This window comes from Nycticebus coucang, chromosome 18 (assembly GCF_027406575.1).
Source record: "Nycticebus coucang isolate mNycCou1 chromosome 18, mNycCou1.pri, whole genome shotgun sequence".
Lineage (NCBI taxonomy): Eukaryota > Metazoa > Chordata > Mammalia > Primates > Lorisidae > Nycticebus > Nycticebus coucang.
This window is the reverse complement of record NC_069797.1, coordinates 26,077,710-26,099,463: the sequence shown is the minus strand read 5'-3', so window position 1 is coordinate 26,099,463 and position 21,754 is coordinate 26,077,710. Positions and strand designations below refer to the sequence as shown.

Here is a 21,754-nt window from a genome sequence, read left to right as displayed (position 1 = left end):
CCCTATATGTCAGGCATTGTGCCTTATGCTTTTTATACCAGTTATCTCACTTAATTCTAACAATAACTTTATAGAGTAAATGTTACTCATTCCCTGTTAATGAGGAACCTCATACTCAGAGAAGTTAAAAACCTCTGCCAGAGGAGGCACAGCTAGGAAGAGACAGCCAGGATTCAAATGCAGGTCTCCTTATGTGCTCTTGCTATATCTGCTGTGTGTACCTTTTCAAAGCCCAGCATTTCCTCCCACTAACCACTACTTCCAGGTATGAATAGTGTCGTTTTCATTTCATCTAGTCACAAGTAGTGGTCTTTTCCATTAAAATAAAATAGTTCAAGCCCTTTTTTTTTAAGAATATGTCCAGTGAAGATTAAACAGGCCATTAAGCTAAACTCTGGGCTACTTTAAGGTGTGAACACCTCTGTCTATATGCCAAGCTGGCCTTTCTTGTCGGGAGGATTATCTTGAATAACATGAGTATGTTTTTTCTTTTTTGTTTTTGTAGCGACAGAATCTCACTTTATTGCCCTCTGGAGAGTGCTGTGGCATCACAGCTCACAACAGCCTCCAACTCCTGGGCTTAGGCGATTCACTTGCCTCAGCCTTCCGAATAGCTGGGACTACAGGCACCCACCACCATGCCCAGTTATTAACATGAGTATGTTTAATTGAAAAATAAATATTGCGTTTAGAGTATGGTAATGTTCATGCACTCTGTAGTCTGAGAGACTAGCATTACCTAATTTCACATATGTCTAAATTATGGTAAGTGCTATGAAGAGTACATAGGAGCCCAAAGCCTATGTAGTAGCCTGGGGTGGGAGGGGGCAGTCTAGGAAGTCCATGAGGAAATAAGATACAGTTGAGATTGCAAGGTCAGCTGAATAGCACAGCCAAGTAAGTGTTGGGAAAGAGATACTTGCAGGCAAAAAAAGCATGTATGAAGGCCATTGGACAAAAAGGAGGGTAGCCTATTATCTGGAGAGAGAGAGAAGCTACAAGGTAGGACTAAGCCCGATTGTGGATGGCCATGTTGGGAAGTTGGGGGAAGTCTTTGGAAGTTTTTAGTCAGGAATGATGTAATCAGATGTGGATTTTTTAAAAAGAATAAGATAGGCTCAGCACCCCTAACACAGTGGTTACGATGCTGGTTACGGCACCAACCACATGCACCAAGGCTGGGGGGTTCAGGCCCGACCCAGGCCAGCTAAACAACAAAAATAACTGCAACAAGAAAATAGCCAGGCATTGTGGCGGGCGCCTGTAGTCCCAGCTACTTAGGAGGCTGAGGCAAGAAAATTGTTTAAGCCCAAGAGTTGGAGGTTGCTGTGAGCTGTGATGCTACGGCACTCTACCCAGGGCAACATAGACTGTCTTAGGAAAAAAAGTCAGATAGTAAGGGAATCTGAGAGCTTGAATCCAAGTTCCCTTCTCTTTTACAGACCTTAGGTAGTCCATAGCCAGTAATGGAGATGGATCTGGGACCTAAACTTCCTGAATTGCATATTGGGTTCAGGACCATATGCATGTACATAAAGCCAAGAAGCAGCTAAAACCACAGCTTTGCCTCCATCTCCCAATGAGACCTCTCTCTACCTACCACTAAAGATCCTCACATTCATGGTTTGCACACCCCAGTCCTCTTGGAGTTTTTTCTGAGTGGGAAAGGAGGGCCTCGTTCTTTTTTTTTTTTTTTTTTTTTTGAGACAGAACTTTTTTTGCCCTGGGTAGAGTGCTGTAACATCACAGCTCACAGCAACCTCCAACTCTTGGGCTTAAGCGATTCTCTTGCCTCAGCCTCCCAAGTAGCTGGAACTACAGGTGTCCACAACACTTGACTATTTTTTTTTTTTGGTTGTAGTTATTGTTTGGCAGGCCCGGGCTGGATTCTAACCTGCCAACTCTGGTGTGTGTGGCTGGCGCCCTAGCCGCTGAGCTACAGGCACGGAGCCAAGGGCTCATTCTTGATGCAGAGTTAGGAAGCAGAGGGGTCCTACTGGTAGGAAAAGAGGAAAAAGGGTAAGTGAGCTGATTTACTTGACCATTTCCTTATTAGTGAGCAATAAGTTTGTTTGAGGTGTTCACTATTATAAAAATACTGTGGCTCAAGTGGCTAAGGCACCAGCCACATACACCTGAGCTGGCGGTTTTGAATCCAGCCCCAGCCTGCTAAACAACAATAATGGCTGCAACCAAAAAATAGCTGGGCGTTGTGGCAGGCACCTGTAGTCCCAGCTACTTGGGAGGCAGAGGCAGGAGATTTGCTTGAGTCCAGGAGTTGGAGATTGCTGTGAGCTGTGATGCCAGATCACTCTACCCAGGGCGACAGTTTTGAGCTCTGTCTCAAAAAAAAAGAAAATACTGCAATGAATGTCATCATGCATATATATGTATATATAATTATTATTTTTTTTTTTTTGGCCAGGGCTGGGTTTGAACCAGCCACTTCTGGTATATGGAGCCAGCACCCTACTCCTTTGAGTCACAGGCGCTTCATGTTTATATTGTTTTGAGAGAATTTAATAAGCTCCTAGGGCAGAGGATAAAAACTTGATTCTAAGTGCCTTCCAAGTTTTATCAAATTACACTCATTGAATGAAAAGTTCCAGTTTTATCAGTGCCTTCCTAGCCTTTAATTTTATTTTAATGTTGCTCATTTAAAGAGTTTCTTGCTTTCACTTGAATTTCTTTGCAAGATAACAAGGAACATAATATATTGCTTGCTAATTGTGTCTGCCTCTTTTGGTCTTGCCTTTTTGCACTTTCCTCTAAAACACAGGGTACCTATAAAGACCTGAAGGGAAAAAAAAATCAGGACACGTTTGAAATTGACACCTTTTATTGTTTTTTTTTTGGCCGGGGCTGGGCTGGGCTTGAACCCGCCACCTCCGGCATATGGGACCGGCGCCCTACCTGCTGAGCCACAGGCGCCACCCACCTTTTATTGTTTTATAACCAAATAGTGTCAGCACGTATATGGGGCAGGTCCCAGAAAGTGCCATCTTCTCTCCCTTTAATTCTGTGTACTGGCCTAAGGAGAAACAGCTTGCAGAAAGCTGTTAAGTTCCTGGATCCACAGGTGAGAGTGTACCCTGAGGAAAGTTGCATCACTGGTAGGAGGAAGTGAATTGGAACCAAGTGGAATCCTTTTCCAGAAATGTAAGATGCTATTCCAGCTCAGAGCCCTAACACAGTGGTTACAGCACCAGCCACATACACCAAGGCTCGAGAGTTCAAACCCAGTCCGGGCCAGTTAAACAACTGCAATAAAAAAATAGCCGGCATTGTGGTGGGCACCCGTAGTCCTAGCTACCCGGGAGGCTGAGGCCAGAGAATTGCTTAAGCCCAAGAGTTTGAGGTTGCTGTGAGCTGTGATGCCAAAGCACTCTACCGAGGACAACATAGTCAGATTGTCTCAAAAAAAAAAAAAAAAAAAGTGCTATTCCAAGCGGGGTGATTTAAAAACACTATTTTTTGTTGTTTGTTTCAGTTTTTGGCTGGGGCCGCGTTTGAACCCACCACCTCCGGAATATGGGGCTGGTGCCCTACTCCTTTGAGCCACAGGCACCGCCCAGGTACACTTTTTTTTAGACAGAGTCTCACTCAGTCACCCTGGTTAGAGTGCCTTGCCATCAGCTCACAGCATCTCCAACTCTTGGACTCAAGAGATCCTCTTGCCTAAGTTTTTCTATTTTCAGTAGAGACGTGGGGGTGAGTGGTCTTGCTTTTGCTCAGGCTGGTCTCGAACATGGAGCTCAAGGAATTCACCCGCCGTGGGGCCTTCCAGTGTGCTAGGATTACTGGTGTGAGCCACCCTGCCGTTTGATTTAGGAACTTTTTTTTTATTTTGAGGCAGAGTCTCACTATGTCGCCCTCTACCCTCCGTAGAGTGCTGTGGCGTCACATCTCACAGCAACCTCAAATCAAACTCTTCGGCTCTTGGGCTCAAGGGATTCTTTTGTCTCAGCCTCCCGAGTAGTTAGGACTACAGGTGCCCGCTACAACACCTGGCTATTTTTTTGTTGTTGCCATTATTTTTAGCAGGCCCAGGCTGGGTTCAAACCCGTGAGCCCCAGTGTATGTGGCCAGCGCCCCAACCACTGAGCTATGGGCACCAAGCCAGATTTAGGAACTGTTAAGAAGCACTATAGTCCTTAGCTGAGGTGCTCAAGGACACCTGGAGGAAGTCACGTTCCTATTCAACACGGTTCCCCAGTGGAGCAACCAGCCACTGAGGAAGAACTGATGAGAGGCAGGGGCAAAAACACTAGCATGACTAGTCAAACCTGATGACACTAGCCTCAGGAGGAGGGGGTACTTTGCTTTTTTATGCCTGGTCCTCGTGATGTCACATAAATAGCACCCAATGTCCCACTGGCTGGCATCATGGTACTCCCAAAGGCATGAGATAGCTCCATAGGCTAGGGCAATTCATGTGATCCCAGATTATCAGAACGGAAAGGAGTTCTTGAGAGACCACACTCTTATCTTTCTAATAAGGCAACCATTGTCCAGAGAGAAAGGAATTTTCCCAAATTTGAAGAGCTCAAGTTCCTGCTTCACTTTTCACCATTTAAAAGCCATTTTCTATAACATCAATGAAGATAATGCTCAAAAAAAGCTGTGGAGCGGAGGGCTGACTGAAAGCAAAGGAACTTTGGTGGACTGTGCAACAGCATCCAGAAGCTAGGATGGGATCACTGGCTTTTCTGAGCCTAGGACCCCTGATGTGCAGTAGGGAGGCCATCAGGATGAATGAATCCTCTTAAGGAAGTAAATTTTAATGGAGCAATCCTACAACTAAAGTCAACTTGATTAAAAAGAAGCTTCCCAGAGCCCTCCAGTCTGCAGACCTCATCCAGTTCCTCAGTTGCTCCTTCCCCTGTTGAAGTGTGAATGTGGTTCCTCCACCTGAAATGCTTCCCCATCTCCTAAGTTAGGCTGCCTTTGCCTTTCCAATTCTGACACATCGTACATCGCTGCCTCGGGGAAAGCTCTGGCTGTTTCTGGTTGAACTCTCAAACAGCCTATTGAGTCTCTGATGATTAAGGTTTAATTCCCCTCTGGCTCAGCTCCTGTAGCACAGTGGTTACGGCACCAGCCACATGCACTGAGAGTGAAGGGTTCGAAACTGGCCCGGGCCAGCTAAAACAACAATGACAACTGCAACAACAACAACAAAAAAAAAAAAAAAATAGCTGGGCGTTGTGGTGGGTGCCTGTAGTCCCAGCTACTCAGGAGGCTGAGGCAAGAGAACCGCTTAAGCCCAAGAGTTAGAGGTTGCTATGAGCTGTGATGGCACATCACTCTACCGAGGGCAACACAGTGAAACTCTGTCTCAAAAAAAAAGGTTTAATTCCCATCAAGACTGAAGTGCCCAAGGGCAGGGATCACATCTGGGGTGCTCGCCACTGTATCGCTAGCATTTAGTCCAACATTTGACATATCATAGGTACTCAATATTTACTGAATTAATAATTGTAGGAAGAAATTTTCATTCCAGTATAAAACAGTGCAACCATCCCCAGGTTATATGGCCTCCACCAAGATATTTCAAAATCAAGTTGGAAGAATCAGGCCAATCCCCAACCAGCCATGACTCCTGCCTTTTTTGCTTCCTCCAAAACATGCTAGATTATAAATCCAAGAGTTTGCTTTAGCAAAGATGTGAAACACCTAAATGGATAACAAAGAATTTTCACTTTCTATTCAGAGAGCAGGTTGGATTTGTTGTTGGGTTCCCAGACAACTGGAGGTGAGGGAGCCACTTGCTCCAGAAAGGCTCCTGTCCTGGGGACCGTGTCCCTCTGCTCCAGCAGCAGCCTCGTCAGAGACCTGCCAAGCCCTTGCCGGAAACCCTCTCTAAAGGCCTCAGTGGAAGGATGCTCACACCCCTTTCTGTATGCAAGGAGCCACCCAAACGGCACCTGGGATTGGCTTGAGGACTTTTCTCCCGGGCAGTTCATCACAACAGTAGGTGAGGAGCTGTAGGTGTCCCACCTTGGGTCTACATGAGGATGACCCAGATATAGTAGGATAAGGAGAAAAGCTCTAGCTGGCTCCCCATATCCAATATTGAAGTGTATTTCGTACAGGCAGACTGTCTTATGTGCAGGCATCAGGAAAGTTCATTGCCTGAATGAGTGTGCAAGTAACTGAGTGGATTCTCAGCAAAAGAAGGGAGCCTCTTGGCACTGGTAACACTGGTGGCCTCCAGAGAACAGGGATGAGAGGGCCACTTTTCACTATTCTTTTGCACTTTTTTTTAATAGAGTCTCACTTTGTCGGTAGAGTGCCGTGGCGTCACAGCTCACAGCAACCTCCAACTCCTGGGCTTAGGCGATTCTCTTGCCTCAGCCTCCAGAGAGAGTAGCTGGGACCACAGGCACCCGCCACAATGTCCAGCTATTTTTTTGTTGCAGTTTGGCCGGGGCCAGGTTTGAACCCGCCACCCTCGGTATATGGGGCCGGCGCCTGACCCACTGAGCCACAGGTACCGCCCTCTTTTGCACCTTTTAAATCATACAAGTGTAAGTATTACCTAGTCAAAATATTTTATTTATTTATTTATTTTTTTTTTTTTTTTGCAGTTTTTGGCCAGAGCTGGGTTTGAACCTACCACCTCTGGCATATGAGGCCGGCGCCCTATTCCTTTGAGCCACAGGCACTACCCTCAAAATATTTTAATTTAAATAAATTAATGGCGCTTTCAGAGTGGGAGAGAAATCCTCTTGATCTCAAGGTAGGGTGGGTAAACTGACCTAGAAATTGGCTCCATCCATCAAAGCTGGCCTTTTTTCCCTCAGGGTTTCTCAAACGTCACGGACCTCGGAACCTTGTTGAAATGCAGGTTCTGATTTAGTAGGATGAGGGAGAGACCTGAGACTGCATTTCCGACAGGCTCCCAGGTGATGCTGAGGCTGCTGGTCCTTGGACCTCACTTTGAATAGCAAGGCTCTGTAGCCACCAAGGGAGGGAGCAAGTCCAGGTTCTGCACAGGCATGGAGTGGGGAGGTAGGCACAGGGTGGGGGGAGCTAACAACTGTTTACATCCACTGAGTGAGCACCATCTGTTATTTCTTTAGCACTTCAGACCAGGCCCCTGAAAGGAAGGGAGCCCAGCAGGGACATCCAGCCACACAACAGCAAGGGACAAACTACACAGCCCGATGCAGTGCCCAGATAGGTGAGTGGATATTCCCAGAGCTTCCCAATATGGGAAGTCAGAATGGAGACCGAGCAGAGGCTGCCCTGCCTCCCCTTCCCCATCTTACCTAGAAGGCCTTGTAGTTGGCCTCTCCCCTTAAGAGCCAGCTGCCTCCTAGCCAGCCCAGTCCTGTCCTGGTTGTGTCCTTGGCCTCCTTTAAATTTTATTCCTGGGAGCAGAGCCAAATGTCTCCTTGGGTATTGTCTGAGGACTTTCTCCAAGCAGCCATCATTACCATGGGGATTTGTGGAGTTCAGCTAGAGGCAGGCAAGCGTGGCTGGGCCTGGCTGTGATGTCTCTGTTGGCTTTGGAGAAGTGACATATGTGCCCCCCTTCCTGAGGGCTGGTCAGCGTCTCATTTCAGCATCTCTTGGATAGGGCCTGGCACAGAGCATGCACAGATAAATGTTTACCACATGTGTGAATGAATAAATGTCCAACCAGGTTCCCAGAGAAGATCAAAGCACTCTACTTGTACTCAGGCCCCCAGCCTACCCCCTTCCCTGGGCGCCTGCTCCAGGACCTTCTCTTCCAGATCTGAGCCACTCTGGCCCTTGGGCAGCTCTCCCTCCTTATGTGACAAAAAGCCTATAGCAAGATCCCATAGAGCAGGAGAGACAGCTGTGCCTGGAAGCCCCTGTCTCCCACAGGCATGAAGATGCTGTTTCCTAGTCCAGAGCTGTGGGCAGTACAGGCTGCAACATCTTCACCAAATCTGGCTGCAGCCAAGGGCTCTGGTTACGTCTCCTTGGGCTGCAGGGTCTGCGGCTGCTCCTCATTCACCTTTGTATTCCCCAGGCGGCCAGACCTGTGTGGGGTGGGAAGGGCACACACGGGGAGGAGAGGGCTGTTGGGAGCCATTCGGAGAGAGGGGCCTTCTATCAGGGTCCCTACTGCAGCCCAAACCCAAGTAGATGCTCAGGCAGAGTCCTCTGGAGTCACCCCACCAATGAGCAACAGTGACTGCATGGCAACCACAGCCTAGGCCTGCGTGGCTGAGCAGAGACAAGCAAGGCAACCAGGCTTCCCCCTTCAGGGCATGGAATTCCGGTGGGTGCTCAAGAAGGGGCAGTCAGCTCAGGGAGCACTGGAGTGCTGCTGGGCCTCAAGATTTTCCCCCACTTCCTCAGCCCGCCGCTGCAGCCCTCAGCATGTTTCTCTCCTCACTCCTTCCCTGCCCAGGCCCAGCTCCCAGCTGGAGGCTGCCACTCTCTGAGTAAGCAAGGCAGGAAAACTGGGGCCAGAGGAAAGGTCCGTGAACCCCTGTGATATGGTTTATAAGGGGAGAGTCACAGAATCCTAACCTAACTGGGCAGTTGGGAGCCCTGTGTCCAGTCCCCACTGGGAAGGGAGAAAACAAAGTCCCGAAAGGGCCAGGCACCTGCCCAAAGGCACGCACCAAGGCCGAAGCAGAGCAGGCCTGAAGCAGGCCTCCCAACTCAACCAGAGCTCACGTCTGTAGAAAAAGCCATGCTCCAGGGAAAGGCAGCCTTAGGGCCATCTGGCAGCACAGCCACCACCCTCCTGAGGCTAGGGCACACAGAAGAGGGACTTAGAGCAAAGTAATCTGACAGTGGGGGAGAAGGGGACGTGGAGGGGGATTGATGGGGCAAAAGAACTCAATGGAGAAGAAGATTCTTGAGACACACGGCCCAGGTTCAAATCCCTGCTCTTCCATTAATGAGCTGTGTGACTTGAGCACATTCCTTACCGTTGCTATGTTCTCTTTCCTTCTTTGGTAAGACAGGCACTATCAGTGCTCACCTCATCAGGACCCTTAAATAAGTTCATAGGTCAAAGGACTCAGAGGCGTGCCAGGCAGGGAGTATGTGCTGTGCACATGAAAGGAGCAGCCACGGGGGCATGGGGATAGCACAGTGAGTGCAGATGGTTATCCCAGGCCTGGAGCTGATGGAGACGACAGGGGCTAAAACAACCACGAGATCTCCTCCCAGCAGAGGCTAGCTTGGATGGACTATCCAAGGGTCCTGAATGTCCTGACTGGCCAGGTCACCCCAGTGCAGAGCAGCCCACTGCGGCTTCAGGGCATGAGGTGCCTGACCAAGGACTCTTCTCTGCAGCAGACCTCACCTGCTGGGCTCAAGGAGCTGTGGGCACATATAGTGGTTCCCTTTCAGGCTGCTGTTCCTGTGCTGTGTCTCAGGCTCATCCTGCTGGTCTGGAAGTCCTGGCCCCGACTCAGAACGTTCTGACAACCCCAGCTCTGGGATGTCGTCCTCATGGCCCCTGGGCAGGACATAATCTGTTACCCTGAGATGGCCCTGGAGGGCGCTATCCCGGTTCCTCCAACAGCTTAGCATGGACCAGGGCTGTGGCCAGGGTCAGGGTTCAGGGGCCCCTATAACCCTGAGCTGGGGTTCAGTCAAGGCAAATAACCCAGGCAGGCCCTGCACCAGCTTCTCCAGGTTGGTGGAGGGTGCTGAAGGAGGGCCAAGGAGCCTGTCCCAATTCCCTGGTCTTTTTTTTTTTTTCCTACTTCAATAAGGTGGTCTACCCATTCCCTATCCTGAACACATTCCTCCAGAAAGCCAGAGCCCTCCCTTTCTTCCCACACACACACACTGAGGCTGCCCACTCCACTCATGCTGTGTTCTCCTGCAGTGAAGATGCGCCCACCCAAGAAACCCTGGGAAAAGGGCCCTGTAGTGGGAAAAATCCATTTCCTTTTCTTTACCACTCAGCTTTTGCCAAACCCCACCCACCGGGATCACCATGTCTAAGGAGTGGACCTGGAGGCACCATATGTAAGCCAACTCTCTCGTCTTCCAGACAGAGAGATCAAGGCCCGAGAAAGCCTGAGACTTGTCCAAAACCACATTGAGAGACAGTGGCAGAGCCTGTGCACAGGTCCTTCAAGCCACAGCCACAGCAGCCTCTCCTTCCACCAGCTGCTCCAAGGCTCAGTTCAGTTCGGTAGAGCATTTACTAGTACATTCCACCTCCCAGCCCTTCAGCCCCTGCCCTGTACTCCAACTACCAATATCAAATCAGGGTAAAGGGTCTCAGCCAGGGAGGGGCTCCCCTTGGGCCACTGGGGAAGAAGCATGACTGACCTCACTTCCTCGTACTTCTTGTCACGGTAAAACCCACTCTTTTTGATTAAGTAGATGAGTACCAGGTCACAGAAGAAAGCCCCCTGCAAAAGAATTGGGGTCCCTGACTCAGAATCCTAGACTTCCAGGGAGCACTGGCTACCTGACACAATGCATGTCATTTGATCCTGCAAAAGCCTATGAGGGAGGCAGCACCCTCCCTAGTTAACAGATGAGGGAACAGGGTTCAGAAAGGGGCACCCTATCCAAGGCCACAAACCTGGTCCCTGATAGAGCCAAAGTTAGATGGGAGCACCACTGAGCCAACAGGCCATCCCAGCCCATCCAATCATTCCTGAGCACCCACCACATGCCCAGGGCTGCACAGGGGTGCAGGGAGGACATGGACAAGAAAGACCCTTGGGGAGCCCCCTCTGGCGCAGGGGACAGGCATGTAAATTATGACCCAGTGACATATCCTATGAAGAGGAGGAGAATAGGAGCAGAGAGAAGATAGAAGTTTACTCAGCCTGGGAGGGACAACTGGGCTGATTCTTGAGGGCTGAATAGGAGTTTATACAAGGCAAGGAAAGCCTGGGAAGGACACTGGGGAGGGAGGAACAAGCTTGTCATGACTGGGAAATGTCACAGGGCCTGTGGGGGAAGAATGAGAGACCCTTCTCGAGAGGTGGCTGGGGACCAGTCTAGAAAGCATCTTAAAAAGTTTCTGGCCGGGCGGCGCCTGTGGCTCAAGGAGTAGGGCGCTGGTCCCATATGCCGGAGGTGGTGGGTTCAAACCCAGCCCCGGCCAAAAACCAAAAAAAAAAAAAAAAAGTTTCTGGCCAGGTGCAGTGGCTCACACCTGTAATCCTAGCACTTTGGCAGGCCAAGGCATGTGGATTGCTTGATCTCAGGAGTTTAAGACCCGCCCAAGCAAGAACAAGACCCTGTCTCTACTAAAAATAGAAAAATTAGCCAGGCGTGGTGGTAGTCCCTGCTATTTGGGAGGCTGAGATAAGAGGATCACTTGAGCCCAAGCATTTGGGGTTGCTGTGAGCTATGATACCACAGCACTTTAGCCTGGGCGTCAGACTAAGAGACTATGTCTCAAAAAAGAGCATCCAAGGCCTTGGTCCTAATCCTTTACGTAAGAGAAAGATGCTACCTTTCATCAGAGTTGAGACATAAAAAGATCCCTCTGGTGGTCAGTGTAAGAAGAATTGGAAGGGCCCTGAACCTGACTAATGAAGATGCTATAGCAGTAGTCAAGGAAAGACAGTGAGACCTGAGCCACCCCAGCTGGGACCCAGTCACACCTGAACGCTCGCCACTTGACCAGAGCAGGTTGTGCAAATGCCCATCTCCTCCACCAGAGGGCGATGCCACCCACAACCCAAGGGTGGGGGCCCTGAACCACTGAGAAAGGGGATGGAGGTGGGGACGGCTTAGTGGGTGGGCTAACAGGTGACCCTGGACCTCTGACCCTCGGTGCTGCACACCATTTTTCCCCAGATGCCAAAAACATTTGCCAATTCCTTGTTCCACAGAGAACATCCTCCACGCCAGCCCCTACTACCCTATTTCCTGTACCATTACCCTCCTCTCATGGGCCTATCCCTCAGATAGCCTGTGTTCTGATTTTACGCACATCACAAGCACATTATGCCTGAAGGCAGCCCCTCTCTAAGACAGTCTTATATGCAAACATCCAGGGTCCCTGACAATGACTGTGGGGAGAAAGCCATTTGGGGCTCACTTCTACCAACCACCTCTCAACAAGGCCTCTGAGTCCTGTGACAGGACACGATTTTCTGGGCCTCATAAAACATCAGTCTCAGGGCCTGACAGAAGCCTTCAATGGGGTTGTTTGGGCTGTACACACAGAGTAATGAGGGGAGAAACTGCCAGAAACCTTAGAAAGGGACTTGTTGGGATGGGCAAGAGACACCCACTAAGGACTGCCATGTCTTTAAAAAACTTCTGGAAGTACAAAGGGCCACTACAGAGATTCAGAAGAAACCTTGGGCTGGGCACAGTGGCTCACCCCTATAGTCCCTAAAACTCTGGGAGGCTGAGGAAGGTGGATTGCTTGAGCTCAGGAGTTTAAGAATGAGACTCTGTCTATACTAAAAATAGAAAAACTAGCAAGATATCATGAGGGGCGCCTGTAGTCCCAGCTACTCGGGAGGCTGCAGCAAGAGGACCATTTGAGCCCAAGAGTTTGAGGTTGCTGTCAGCTATGATAAGGCCATGGCACTCTACCCAGGGCAACAGAATGAGACTCTGTCTCAAAAAAGAAAATTGAATAAAAAGAAAAAGAAAAGACCCTGCCCTGTCCTCAGCCACTACTTCCTCTTGTGTAGCCCTTCCAGCCCCACCTAGGACCACCTCTAGGGAAGGACTAGGCTGCCCTCCCTGCCTTCCATACTCTCAGCCTGGTTCTCTGCCAGGCAGAGTTTACTCTCCAGGAAACGTTCTCAAGTCATCATACCTACAGGGCTAAGGCTCCTGGCACCAGTAGGTAGAGGCTGGGGATGTGCTTGAACATCTTAGAATGCCCAGAGGGCTGTCCTGTGTGTTGTAGGATGTTTAGGCACATCAAAGGATGCGTTTAAGGCAACCAAGAATTTTCAGGGCCCAAATATCAACAGTGCTGAAGTTAGGGAACCCTGTGTCTAGCTGGATCCTGCTCTCTTCCAGCAGAAGTGGAGATGGAGACATTAAAAGCTCAGGGGCTGAACCAGGATCCAGCCCACAGCTGGGCTGGGGACTGACCCAGACTCACCCAGGGCTCCAGAGCTGCAGGCGGGTGCCTCTCCGGCTCTGGAAAGAGAAACTCAGGCCGTCACTGCCCCCTTGGGGCAGCTGGCAGGGCACAAAATCCCAGAAAGCCCTCTTTACCCCTATCCATTCTGATCTTGCTGGTCTCACTCCTTCTGGGCCTGAGGACATATACCTCCTGGGTGGTCACCCCCTCTCCCCACCAGTGGGGCTACCAGATCAGAGCAGCAAGCAGGGAGGGAGGAGACAGGTACTCACAACACCCATGAGTGCCAGCCCAGAGCCCACGTTGATGATGGTGGGGATGATGTTGAACTTCCCTGCCTGAAAGGCAGAGACCAGGTGGGTGAGCCAGGCAGGGTGGACAGTGGTGTCCCAGGCACCCGCCCACAACCCCCCTCCCACAGTGCCCAGCCTCAGAATAGGGGAACCAGCCCACACACCTTGCCATTAACCATCACATCAAAGCGGATCCCATAGGCTTTCATCAGGGTGCGGAATTCCACCCCAGCCTCATCTCGGTAGTATCTGGCAAACCTGGGAGAGACAAACCCAGGGAAGCCTCAGCCTGCCTAGCCTTCCCTCTTTGGCAGCACAGACTTAGCTGTCTTGGGGACCTGCAAGCACTCCCAGGACCCTGACACTCGGACAGGGCTGCAAGCCCTTCTGCTGAGCCAAGTGCAGAGACTCATCCAGATCTTTGATATCCCTATCCCACATTCCCCACGGGGCCAGGGCCTTCCCACTGTACTCCAGCCCAACTCCTGGGCCACCAAGGCACTGCTGGAAGTGACCCAGCAGAGAAGCCCAGCCTTAGCTTTATAGCACAAACAGGGCAAGAGGAGACACTCCTGCCCGCTGTCATGGGCCACTCCACTTGATCTACTCCTCTCGTCAGCCTCTCTCCCTGTACCTCCTGCTCCGACGCCCACCCCAGGAAGGAGTGTCATAGTGCTGGCACCCAGGGATGGTCATGCCATGTGGTCAGGGGGACACACTGTTACCTGAAGTTGTACCCAGAGGAGACAGACTTTGCGAGTTTGTTGTCCAGACGGCTAAAAGAATAGTGAGGGTTGCATTCAGAGGCAGCTTTATCAAGATCACAGTTCCATTCAATATGAATTCCTATCACACCACCCTTGATAAGAAAGAGACAAGGGTCAGCACATAGAACTTCCTAGAAATGGACAGAAGTCACGGCTCTTTACAAGAGCTGGACAAGACAAGGAAGTGCTCAGGCAAGAGGTCAGCCCTGCTGGACCACCCTTCTAGAAGGTTCTAACTCTACCCCCCAAGTGTCTGTGAAAATCGCATCATCCCATCCCAAGGAGAAAAGAGAACTACTCAGAGCAAGCACCTTTTATGACAGGCACTTCGCATTAAGGGCCAGGATATACCATGGGGGTCTTTCTGACCCAAGTGCAGCTGATGCCTCATCTGTCCCTCACTGATGCCTGTGGTCCCAAGCCCTACTGCAGCCCAGCTGTATGTCACAGCCAATTCTGAAAACAGTTGAGTCCCTGGGGTAGGTGACTTTGCAGGGCCCTTGGCCCGTGAGTCCACCTCCACACACCCCTCCTCATTGCAGAGCCCAGGTCCACAGCCCCAGCCCTAGGGAGGGCTCCCTGAGTCACAGCACCAACCTCCAGGGCCATATCGTGGAAGGTGCTCCCCGCCCAGCGGATCACGGACCCCAGTTGGAAGATGGGACAATAGCGGTCCTTGGGGCCAAAGCGACAGGATTTCAGGAAAGATCTGTTCTTGATGTCCATCACATTGTTCCTGGGTATAGGCCATGCACAGCCAGGGAGATGAGGGTGAGCCTTGCTGGGCCTGACCCCAGAGCCACTGGGTCCCTCACCCAACCTGAGTCCTAACCACTTTCCTCAGCTGACATCCTGCTCCAGTCCTCAGCAAGGGAAGGGATGCCCCAGTCTCACCCACCTATTCATGCACAAGTACACATAGGCATGCACAACACAAGGAGGGCAAGCCTAGGCCCCACCTCCCAGTCCCTAGTGGCCAAGCCCCACGTACTTGGAGAAGTTGAATTTGGGGAACCGAATGAAGTTCTTTATGAAAATGGTGAAGTCTTCAGCCTCCTTCAGGAATGGCTCCCTGAAAACCAACCCAGAGCAGCCTGTCCAGGAGGCCTGCCTGCCCCTCCTGGACCTCCCCAAGGCCTGTGACAGAGCCTGGGCCTGTGCCAAAGACAGCTAATCTGCTCCTCAGGCCTCTCTGGGACGTACTGACTTCTCCCTCGGAATGAGGCTCCAGAGTGGGCCGTCTCCACCCTCCCGCTGGGATTCAGTGTCCAGGACTAGGAAATGCCTCGAGGACCTGAGGCTGCAGCCACTCACACTGGCCTGGAGTCTGTCTCCAGTGGGCACCAGGCAAAGATCTCACAGGTGCCCCTGGTCAAGTTCCCCGCCCGCAGGCAGCGGCCAGTCTTCACTCCTGCAGGGGTAAAACAGGGACAATGGCAGGACCCTCCCGCTCCAAGTCCCCTTTTGCCCCTCACTCCAGCCCCGGCCATTCCAGGCCCTCACCATGTCCAGCTATAACAGCCTCCCCAGGATGGCAGTCACTGTCGTTAGAGCACATGCCATCAGGAATGTCTTCCCTCTGCCAGAAGAGAAGAGGCACATGAGTGAGGGTGTCTCTCCAGCTCAGAGTCAGGTCCCCCCAGAAGTTAGAATAGGGGTTCTTCCCAGGGCTGGGCCCATATACCCTTTGAGAACCTGCTTCTCCCCAAACAGCGTGGGAATGGTGCTCCGTGCACACAGCCCCAGGACCCCTGGAGTGGACAGAAAGCCCTTTTTCACAAGGGCGCTGACTTGAATTGCTGCCAGCGGCTTTCCCACTCCCTATCCCTGCCCCACGCCAAATCAAACCTCAGCACAGGTCTTCTGCCGCTGGTTGGGGGTCACGATCAGGTTGGTGATCACGAAGAAGACATTCTCTCCCTGAGGAACCACAACAGCCTTGAGCAACCTGCCCTGCTGGGGACCCTCCTTCCCAGGCTACCTGGCAAGGGGTGTGGCCTCTAGCTAAGTGTTGGGGACAATGGGGCATAAAATTGGTGGGCTCCACCTATCTGCTTGCCGACCCCAGGGTCCCCAGGCAGACCCTTTGTTAGGTCTCCTCCAGGCCCACAAACCCCCACTGCCCCCCTTACACAGATCACTCTTCTGACTTCAGTCCCAGGATCCGAGCTGAGTCTGTTGGAAGTAGTGGCAGTAATGGAGCTTCCCTGGTCCCAGCCAACTGTGAACAGGCTGGGGAGCTATTCCCAAGGACAATGACATATAAGGGGGTTCTCTGTGCCAGGCCACCTGACTCACAATGACCCCACCTTCTCTGAGCCCCATTTGGTCTCAACAGACTCAGATTGTTGGGAACAGAGTGATGACGCAAGACGTAGTCAAAGAGGGCAAGGATTTGGCATGGGAAGTAGGGTCTAGACAGGGTGGCCATCTGCAAGCCCTAGCAGCTGTCCTAGGCCAAAGGAGATGACGGATAGAGGTCCCTGTGTACCTGAGCAGCTTCCCACGTGTCTCACCCCATGCCAGACCCTACCAGCCAGGGCCCCCGTGCCAGGTGGGGTCTCAACCTGAGATGGTATGACGTAGTCGGCAACATCCCAGAGCCGCTCCCCGAGCTCCGAGCTGTTAGTAAAGGCCACGCCCTTGACTTTGGTGACAACAGCACTCTGCAGGGAGGTGTCCACATCTTGGTAACCCTTCTTTATCACAAACACCCATCTGCAGAAGGGGCCAGCAGGGGAGCATTAGCCACATTCCTACCTCCAAAGAAGTGTCCCCAGTCCAGAGTTGGGTAGGAGACAGAGCAACTGCTAGGTGGGGTGGGGCAGGCTCAACACTCCACCTATCCCACCAGCTTCTAGGCAGGGGACACAGAAGTGCTACTGCTACCTGAAACCCAGACCTACAAGCAGCAGAAGTGACAAGCAAACCTAGAGGCCAGGATACGAAGAGCCTAAGACCATTGAGCTCAGGAACCAAGGCCTGATGTTGGGCAAGCCTGGTCCAAGACCAGCTCAGCCACATACTGGCCAAGACCCCAGGAAGCCAATTTGCCAGATTTAACATAGAGATAACTGCCTCTCACTATGGGTTGTAGGGATGATTAAATGAAACAGTATGTAACCTGAAACCATTCATGAGGTGATCTCGGACAAACCCAAACTGAGGGGCATTCTACCAAGGTTCAAATCTTACATTCTTTGGTACCAAAAACAACAAGCAACAAAAGAAAAAAAAATTAGTAACTTGGCCTTCATCAAAACTTTTGTGTATGGGTGGCCCCAGTGGCTCAAGGAGTAGGGTGCCAGCCCCATATACCGGAGTTGGTGGGTTCAAGACTGGCCCCAGCCAAAAATTGCAAAAAAAAAAAAAAAAATGCATCAAATGACACTACCAAGAAAGTGAAAAGACAACTCACATTTACAAATAATTTCTCTGGTAAAGGTCTAGTATCCAGATTACATAAGAAAACTTTACAATTTAACAAACATAAAAACAAACAACCTAATTTAAAATCAGGCAAAGGATTTGAACAGACATTTTTCCAAAAAAGTTATACAAGTAGTCAATAAATGCATGATCAAGATACTCAGCTCCATTAGTCATTAGGGAAAGGCAAATCAAAACTATGATAAGATATCCCCTCACTGTCACTAGGGTGGCTATAATAATAATAATAAACCCTGCACATAGCATGTGTTGAAAAAGACATGGAGAAATTAGGACCCTCATACATTGCTGATGGGAATGTAAAATGATGTAGCTACTATGGAAAAGAGTTTGGTAGTTCCTCAAATCATTAAAGATAAAGTTGCCGTATAACCCAGAAATTCCACTCCTAAAAGCAGAATTTCCAACAGAATTGAAAACATACACACACACACATACACACACATACTCTCTCATACATGAATGTTCTTAGCATCATTATTCTAAGAAAGTGGAAACAATGCAAATGTCTACCAATGGATGCATGGATAAAAACAATGTGGTATATCCAAACAGTGGGATAGTATTCAACCACAAAAAGGAATGAAGATCTGATATGTGGGTCATTATGGAAGTTTTGAGATACACAAAAATCAAGAAACATAAAATCTGTACAGATGGAAACAAAAGAAGCCCTCCCAGCAACCCCGATGAGCCAAGCAAGTTGAAACTTGCATGAGTGAATCAGAAGGGACCCTATCGACTATGTTCTTGGAAGTGAAAGAATAGACCATAATGCAGTCTGCCTCAAAATTTTCCGCAGTGACCACTCGTGTATACGAAATGTCTAGAACAGGCAAGCCCAAAGAGATGGAAAGTAGATTAATATCATAGTTTCCAGGGAATAGGGGTGGGGAAAAAGTGTAACAGATGAGTAACATACAGGTTCCTTTCTGGGGTGATGGAAACATTCTGGAATTAGATACTGATGGTGGTTGTACAATATTGTGAATATACTGAAAAGCATTGAATTATGTCATTTTAAATGCTTAAAATGGTGAATTACATGCTATGTGAATTTTACCTCAATTAAAAAATGGTAAAAGAAAAAATTCAAAAAAATGTCAGTGTCATGAAATACAAAGAAAGAATCAGGAGCAGGCTTGGTGTCCGTAGCACAGTGGTTACAGCACCTGCCACATACACTGAGGGTGGCAGGTTCAAACCCGGCCTGGGCCAGCTAAAAAACAATGACAACTGCAACAAAAAAATAGCCGGGCGTTGTGGCAGATGCCTGTAGTCCCAGCTACTTGAGAGGCTGAGGCAAGAGAATCGCTTAAGCCCAAGAGTTTGAGGTTGCTGTGATGCCAGGGCACTCCTCCAAGAGGGACATAGTGAGATTCTGTCTCAAAAAAAAAAAAAAAAAGAATCAGGAGCAAATGCAGATTAAAGGAGATGAAGACACAGGGACTGAATGCCAGGCGTGCCTTCAGATTTTCTTTTGCTATAAAGAATAATCATTGGAACAATTTACAAAAGGTTGGGTGGCACCTGTGGCTCAAGGAGTAGGGCGCCGGCCCCATATGCCAGAGGTAGGGGATTCAAACCCAGCCCCGGCCAAAAACTGCAAAAAAATAAAAATTAAATTAAAAATTTTTAAAAATTTACAAAAGGTGTACAGGTTAGATAATATTGTAGTGTTCATGTTCTATTTTCATACTTGTACTTAGTTGAAAATAAGAGAATTCCTGCTCTCCCCACCTGTAAGGCAAGAAGAGAGCCCCCATCAGAACCTCACCACGCTGGTGCCCTGACCTTGGACTCTCAGCATGAACTGTGAGAAATAAATTTTTTTTTTTTTTTTTTTTTGTAGAGACAGAGTCTCACTTTATGGCCCTCGGTAGAGTGCCATGGCCTCACACAGCTCACAGCAACCTCCAACTCCTGGACTTAAGCAATTCTCTTGCCTCAACCTCCCGAGTAGCTGGGACTACAGGCGCCCGCCACAACGCCCGGCTAGAGAAATAAATTTTTATTGTTTAAGCCCCCAAAAGAGAGAGAACAAGAGAGAGGATTCATTGTTTTGAAGAAACACACAGTAAAAAGACAAGTCTGCAAGCTACTCTTCAACAGTTCAGGAAAAATTCCATTTACACACACAGAAAGGGAAAAGGACCACACAGAATGGTCGAATGTTAACATCTGCAGAATCTAGGTGAAGGGCATGCAATACTTTTTGGTACTACTCTTGTAACTTTTCTGTAAGTCTAACTTTAGGTCAAAACACAGAAGACATCTTTTTAAATGAGATGGCACATGTAAACTGCTCAGCCCAGCAAGTGCCTGGCACAGAGGAAGAGCTTTATGAACGCGACTCATTAACTTATTGTTGATACTGCTGATAATGTTATTGTTAGAGATTGTCCAGGCTAACACCTGGATAAAGTTTGGGAAACTGAGGCTTAAGAGAGCAGGAAGCCCCCTGCTAAGGCCATGCAGCGAGTGGAGCAGAATGCCTTGCACTTCCCAGGGTGCCAGTAAGGGCTCTCTGCATAGCAGGTGCCAACCAGGATGTATCCTCCTTCATCTCTGAGGGCACAGCTGAGAGCCCTGGGGCCTCAGGCTGTCATACCTCCAGGGAACTCTGAGAGGCCTGTGACCCTTGAGTCAATCAGCTGTTATAGCAGGGACATGCTGGGAATAGCCCAGACAGAAAAATTGGGCAAATACTCAAGGAGCAACTTCATTCACTCATTCATTTCACATCTATTTCCTTAGCAGTTAAGGGATGCCAAGCCCCACCCTCATGGCATCCCCAGACTGGGAGGATGTCAGACGTAGACATTAAGCAAATGATCCCCCAAATAAGCTTAAAATTACACTGTGGGAATGCCAGGGAGGAAAGGAGAGGGAGTTATTTGAGAACCCAGATGCGCACGGTGAGTGAGTACTCACCAAGGGAAAGAGGAGAAGAGGAAAGGCATGCCTGGCTGAGCCATGGAGCTCAGGGATGCCGAGTGCGTGGCCTCCAGGAGAGTGCCAGGCCAGGTCAGGGCTGCCCGCCCAGCAGGAAATAGGAGTAAAGGAAGATGGGGCTCAGTTGTCCTGTGCTACTTCCTCCGTCCACCTCCTCACCACTCCCTTAGGGGTGAGGGCTCTGAACATGCCTGGCTGAGCAACCTCAACCAGCTGTCCCCTGGGCTGGTGGTGCCAACTCCTGCCAAGTAGTATGATGACCAGGAAGGGGACAGCTGGGCTAGGAGCAGGGGTGAAGGCCTCTAGGCAGGACCCCCAGATGGATACCAGAGAGGCCAGCCACAGGCAGGGTGGGTGGTGACTTGACAGGAAGAGAGTTCAGGAACATGCCAGGCTGATGAGTTGCTCCAGCCCCCAGTATGGCACTGACACCAGTGATTATAAATAACTTGCCGGGCGCCTGGGTCAGCTGCCAGGCTAAGGCCCAGGGAGGCTCCTAGGGCTACAGACAGCTGCCACCCGCCCCCTGCACCCCTGCCCCCTTCCCGTGGCCCTAACACTGGCTCTGCCGCTGGGGCAAGGAGCTGCCGGTGGGAAGCCTCTTAAGTGGAGGAACCCAGGAGCCCCTGCCGACATCGCACACGGAGCCGGAGCGGAGTAGAGGGCTCCTTCCTCACCCCCACCCTTAGCCAAGGGCTCAGGAGGACCCCCTCCCCCACCTCCCCCAAAGTCCCGGGAGAACTCACATGACCAGGTACGCCAGGATGAAGAGCTGCAGCAGCCTGTAGAGTAGGCCCACCTTCTTGTTCTTGGCGACGACATACTTCTCTGTCTTGTAGTCAAACAGCGACAGGCAGAGCGCCTTCCAGCCCACCTGCCCCATGGTGCCGGCTCACGCCCGCCTGGCTACCGCCAGGCCCCACGTGCGCCGCATGGGGGGCCGCCGCCTCTCGCTCGCCTGGCGGCTGGCTGGGCCCCCGGCGTCTGCACTGCAGCACCCGGGGCGTGCGCGGCCCCAGCGGGCATGGACCGCGGAGCTGGCGTGGAGGGCTGCGGGGCGCGCGGTGGGGCTCGCCCGCCGGTGCCGGGCGCGGCTAATAAAGCCTCCGCTGGGAGCTGGCTGGGGCGACCTTGCCGCCACCCCTTCCTCCTCCTCCTCTTCCCCTGACACAGTGACACCACTGGACCGTCCTCTCCAGCCACTGGCCTGGGAGACACTCCCGGAGACTCAGGACCGCAGCGTGTGGCTGCCCAGCTGGAGA

At 50.7% G+C, this 21,754-nt stretch overlaps 1 protein-coding gene across 3 annotated transcripts; it reads right to left on the bottom strand.

Moving 5' to 3' along the window:
* Nucleotides 1–2,981: 2,981 nt before the first annotated feature.
* Nucleotides 2,982–21,754, bottom strand: P2RX5 (purinergic receptor P2X 5). Of its 3 annotated transcripts, none has more exons than XM_053570695.1 (13): nt 21,239–21,754; nt 16,655–16,805; nt 15,936–16,007; nt 15,591–15,666; nt 15,402–15,498; nt 15,079–15,159; nt 14,685–14,823; nt 14,046–14,179; nt 13,485–13,578; nt 13,300–13,365; nt 10,282–10,364; nt 9,299–9,454; nt 2,982–3,261 (listed from the first exon to the last, which is right to left on the bottom strand). In XM_053570695.1, the coding sequence occupies exons 1-13, from the start codon at nt 21,373–21,375 to the stop codon at nt 3,234–3,236; spliced, it is 1,314 nt and encodes a 437-aa protein (XP_053426670.1). In that variant the 5' UTR covers nt 21,376–21,754; the 3' UTR covers nt 2,982–3,233. The 3 variants fall into 3 exon arrangements, with proteins under 3 accessions (XP_053426670.1, XP_053426668.1, XP_053426669.1); XM_053570693.1 differs by lacking the exon at nt 2,982–3,261 and adding an exon at nt 6,521–8,015; XM_053570694.1 differs by lacking the exon at nt 2,982–3,261 and adding an exon at nt 6,521–7,588.

Coding starts and splice junctions, on each gene's coding strand:
- P2RX5 (XM_053570693.1), bottom strand. CDS start 21,375: ATGGGGCAGGTGGGCTGGAAGGCGCTCTGCCTGTCGCTGTTTGACTAC. Junction 14,180..14,684: donor TCCACGATATGGCCCTGGAG/GTTGGTGCTGTG, acceptor TTTCTTATCAAG/GGTGGTGTGATAGGAATTCA. Junction 13,366..13,484: donor ATGTGATGGTTAATGGCAAG/GTGTGTGGGCTG, acceptor TCTGCCTTTCAG/GCAGGGAAGTTCAACATCAT.